The sequence below is a fragment of the Priapulus caudatus genome, unplaced genomic scaffold (assembly GCF_000485595.1).
Source record: "Priapulus caudatus unplaced genomic scaffold, Priapulus_caudatus-5.0.1 Scaffold99, whole genome shotgun sequence".
Lineage (NCBI taxonomy): Eukaryota > Metazoa > Priapulida > Priapulimorpha > Priapulimorphida > Priapulidae > Priapulus > Priapulus caudatus.
This window is the reverse complement of record NW_014577160.1, coordinates 406,568-409,968: the sequence shown is the minus strand read 5'-3', so window position 1 is coordinate 409,968 and position 3,401 is coordinate 406,568. Positions and strand designations below refer to the sequence as shown.

The 3,401-nt window shown below is 43.8% G+C and overlaps 1 protein-coding gene across 2 annotated transcripts in view; it reads left to right on the top strand.

The window, feature by feature from the left end:
• LOC106805086 (oxysterol-binding protein 1-like) overlaps positions 1-3,401 on the top strand; it is a 15,775-nt gene that overhangs the window by 3,270 nt on the left and 9,104 nt on the right. Inside the window, exons 1-2 of one of the 2 annotated variants that reach the window (XM_014806566.1) lie at positions 907-993; positions 1,197-1,328. In XM_014806566.1, coding sequence (XP_014662052.1) covers positions 1,198-1,328 — 131 coding nt within the window. In that variant the 5' untranslated portion in view covers positions 907-993; position 1,197. Of the gene's footprint in view, positions 1-906; positions 994-1,196; positions 1,329-3,401 lie in introns of those variants that run through there. The other variant, XM_014806564.1, reaches the window with a different exon arrangement.

The following is a 3,401-nucleotide window of genomic DNA, read 5'->3' as shown; positions in this document are numbered from 1 at the left end:
CTTCTCCCCCTCCTCCTTCTCCACCAGCTTCTCCCCCTCCTCCTTCTCCAACACCTTCTCCCTTCTTCCCTCCTCCTTCTCCACCAGCTTCTCCCCTCCTCCTCCACCACCTTTTTCCTTCTCCCCTTCCTCCTTCTCCACCAGCTTCTCCCTTCCTCCTTCTCCACCACCGTCTCCCTTCTCCCCTTCCTCCTTCTCCACCATGCAGCTTCTCCCTTCTCCCCTTCCTCATTCCTAGCCATATTGAGTCGGCCATACGGCCACCGTGCGTATAGCCATATATTGAATCTTATCCACACGGCCGCCGTGCGTATAGCCATATTGAGTCCGCCACACGGCTGCCGTGCGTATATATAGCCATATTGAATCTTATCCACACGGCCGCCGTGCGTATAGCCATATCGAATCTTATCCACACGGCCGCCGTGCGTATAGTCTCGGCCATAAACGTACTGGGCCATTGCCCCATCTGCTCCAAATTGGTTAAGCAGTCCAGCTACTACACCGTCTGAAGAAAACTCTCCCTGGACATGTGCTGAAAATTCTTATAAGGTGTCATGAGTCGTACGAAGGACGGAAGGGGCGCGTGTGGGTGTGCGTGTTTGGCAGTTTGGCGTCTTCTGTGAACAAAATATGCGACAATGTTCGCACGAAACACATTGGAGAAACAAATAATTTCTATTCACTCCTAGTATAGACCAAGGCGTTGTATTACAGCAGTATTAGGAGCTTATCGACATTTAGTTGTATGATACAGCGTCTTGCGGAATACTTGTTTTTTTCGCAAAAAAAGCGAGAAACTTAGCGTACACTAAACTCTAGCGTACACCAATCACCACCTGGTGTTACTCTAACGCACTATACCGAACAAGTGAGCATTTTATATTCGTACGCGCACTCGGCTATTTTTAGAAACATGAAAAAACTTTATACTTTATTTAACATTTGCGTTATAGGTAGTTATATTTCAATAAATAGTTTCTAAAGATGCATGTGAGTATCATATAAAAAAAATAAACTATCAACAAGTAACTGACGTTGTGCAGTAGGGGGTTTTATTGCTGCTATTAGGGTTGTGGTTAGTAGTGGAACTGTATTGTGTGTGTTGTTGGGCGCTGTAGCCATGTTCGGCGTAATGGGTGATGTTGTGTTTGGAAGTGTAATACTAATAGCTAAGTCCAATTCATTTTGAACAGAATGAGTGATTCCAAAGAACCACCAGCAGAACCTCAGTTCAAAGGGTGGCTTTACAAATGGACAAATTATTTGAAGGGGTATCAGAAACGATGGTTTGTGTTAAGTTCAAATGGTCTGCTTTCCTATTACAGGTGAGTCACTGAGTGAGTTACTTGGATCGGGATTAATTTGATTACTCAACAGTCTGTCTTCTAGGGGCATATACTATATCGTTATGTGTTAGTCATAACTTATATTTTACTCTGATAACCTACAGTATACCTTACACGGCTACAATGCGCTTCGCCGGGGGTCCGAAGCCGACGGAGCACTTGCTAGCCTACGGCTACTGTTTTATAGATACAATAATGTAACCCAACAAGAGTAGGGTTACAACGCGAGCCTATTCGTTTCTTTGGAGGAGCCCCTGAGTGATTCACTCAGGGCAGTTTTATGGTGCGTTTTTCAAGACTAGACCTTCCAAACTGGGTTTATTCTAAACACGAACCTTTCTCTGCTATCCTGAGGCTGGGTCTTACCGGTACTATGTATCACAATACTCTGTATTAAACTAATATAACATGTTACAAAATTTCGAAGTGACGAGCGGCGATATTTTGAGCGCCCTTTCTGTTGACCTGTAACGTACGCATTCCCAATGCGTATAGCGTTCGGCTAACTTCGGCTCCAAGATCAAATGCATTATGGGATGCCTGCTGTCAGTCATGATGTCACCAGAGCAGCATGTCAGGCAACACAGGAGCCAAAGGTAGCCGAATGCTATGCGCATTGGGAATGCGTACGTCACAGGTCAACAGAAATGGCGCTCGAAATATCGCCACTCGTCACTTCGAAATTTTGTAACATGTTATATTAGTTTAATACAGAGTATTGTGATACATAGTAAGTCCCAGGATAACGGAGAAAGGTTTGTGTTTAGAATAAACCCAGTTTGGAAGTTCTAGTCTCAAAAGCGCACCATAAAACCACCCTGAGTGAATCACTCAGGGGCTCCTCCAAAGAAAAGAATGGGCTTGCGTTGTAACCCTACTCTTGTTGGGTTACATTATTGTATCTAACTGTTTTAGTGCGGGTTTTCGGTTATACTGTACCCCCATCAATAATGCAATAATAACAGCACGATCCACTGTTGCCCAGTTTTTCAAGGGGCAAGTGGTTTTTAATCACATCTATCCCTTGTGCAAGTGCGAATCGTATTCATGACATGAGTATTGTGTTAATACAAGTTTTAGTGCTTAGAAAAGCTGCATAACTATATTATCCTGTACTTCTATTAGAAGCTAGCTCTATTCCTAATCAGATTCTGAGCCATTTCTCTATCAACATTACAGCAAAGGTTGATTTCACACACAGCCCCTTCCCCAAATCTGGCAGTTATAATACTATTAATAGTCTGGTGCATTGTCTAGAAATAGTTTAGTAACATCTGGAAATAATATAGCAACACGTATGCTGTGTATCTTTGCGAATTGAAAGTCACCAATCAGAAAGTATGTAGAGAATCTAAGTTAGCTGAATTTTACATGCAAGAAACAAAAATACAAATGATGCATCATCAGTTATTATTTATGTCTCAGACAATACAGAAATATAACTCCATCTGTGCATACATGTCAGTGTTCAAGTGGCAGGTAGCTGCAGCACATCATACTTGTACGTTTGTATGCTTGACTGTTGTAATAGCCACATATTAACTATCTGCATTGCTGGCACATGTTGCCATTCCATAAACTTTATCATCATAAAACATAAGTAACTAGACAGAGGGCACTCAAAAAGAGTGCATACCTCCGCGAGCGTGTAACATGTATACATGTGTATAACAGCTGGCTCGCTGCTGGCTGCTGCTGGCTGGACGCCTTAAGGCGAGCTGCTGCTGACTGGACAGCCTAAGGCGAGCTGGTGCTGAATCGATCACGCCAACGCGTGTAACATGTATACATGTGTATAACAGCTGGCTCGCTGCTGGCTACACACACACACGAACACACACACGAACACACACACGAACACACACACGAACACACACACGGGAGCGATTACATTACCTCCCTGCAACTCCGTTGCGCGGAGGTAATGAGAGATAACTCAAAACTGTATTATAGCCAAAGGAAACGATCCACAAACGTTATGTAAATATCAGGGTTCTCCTCAGGATGAAATTGAAACAGGGGGAGGGGAGAGGGGGAAGGAGAGGGGGAGGG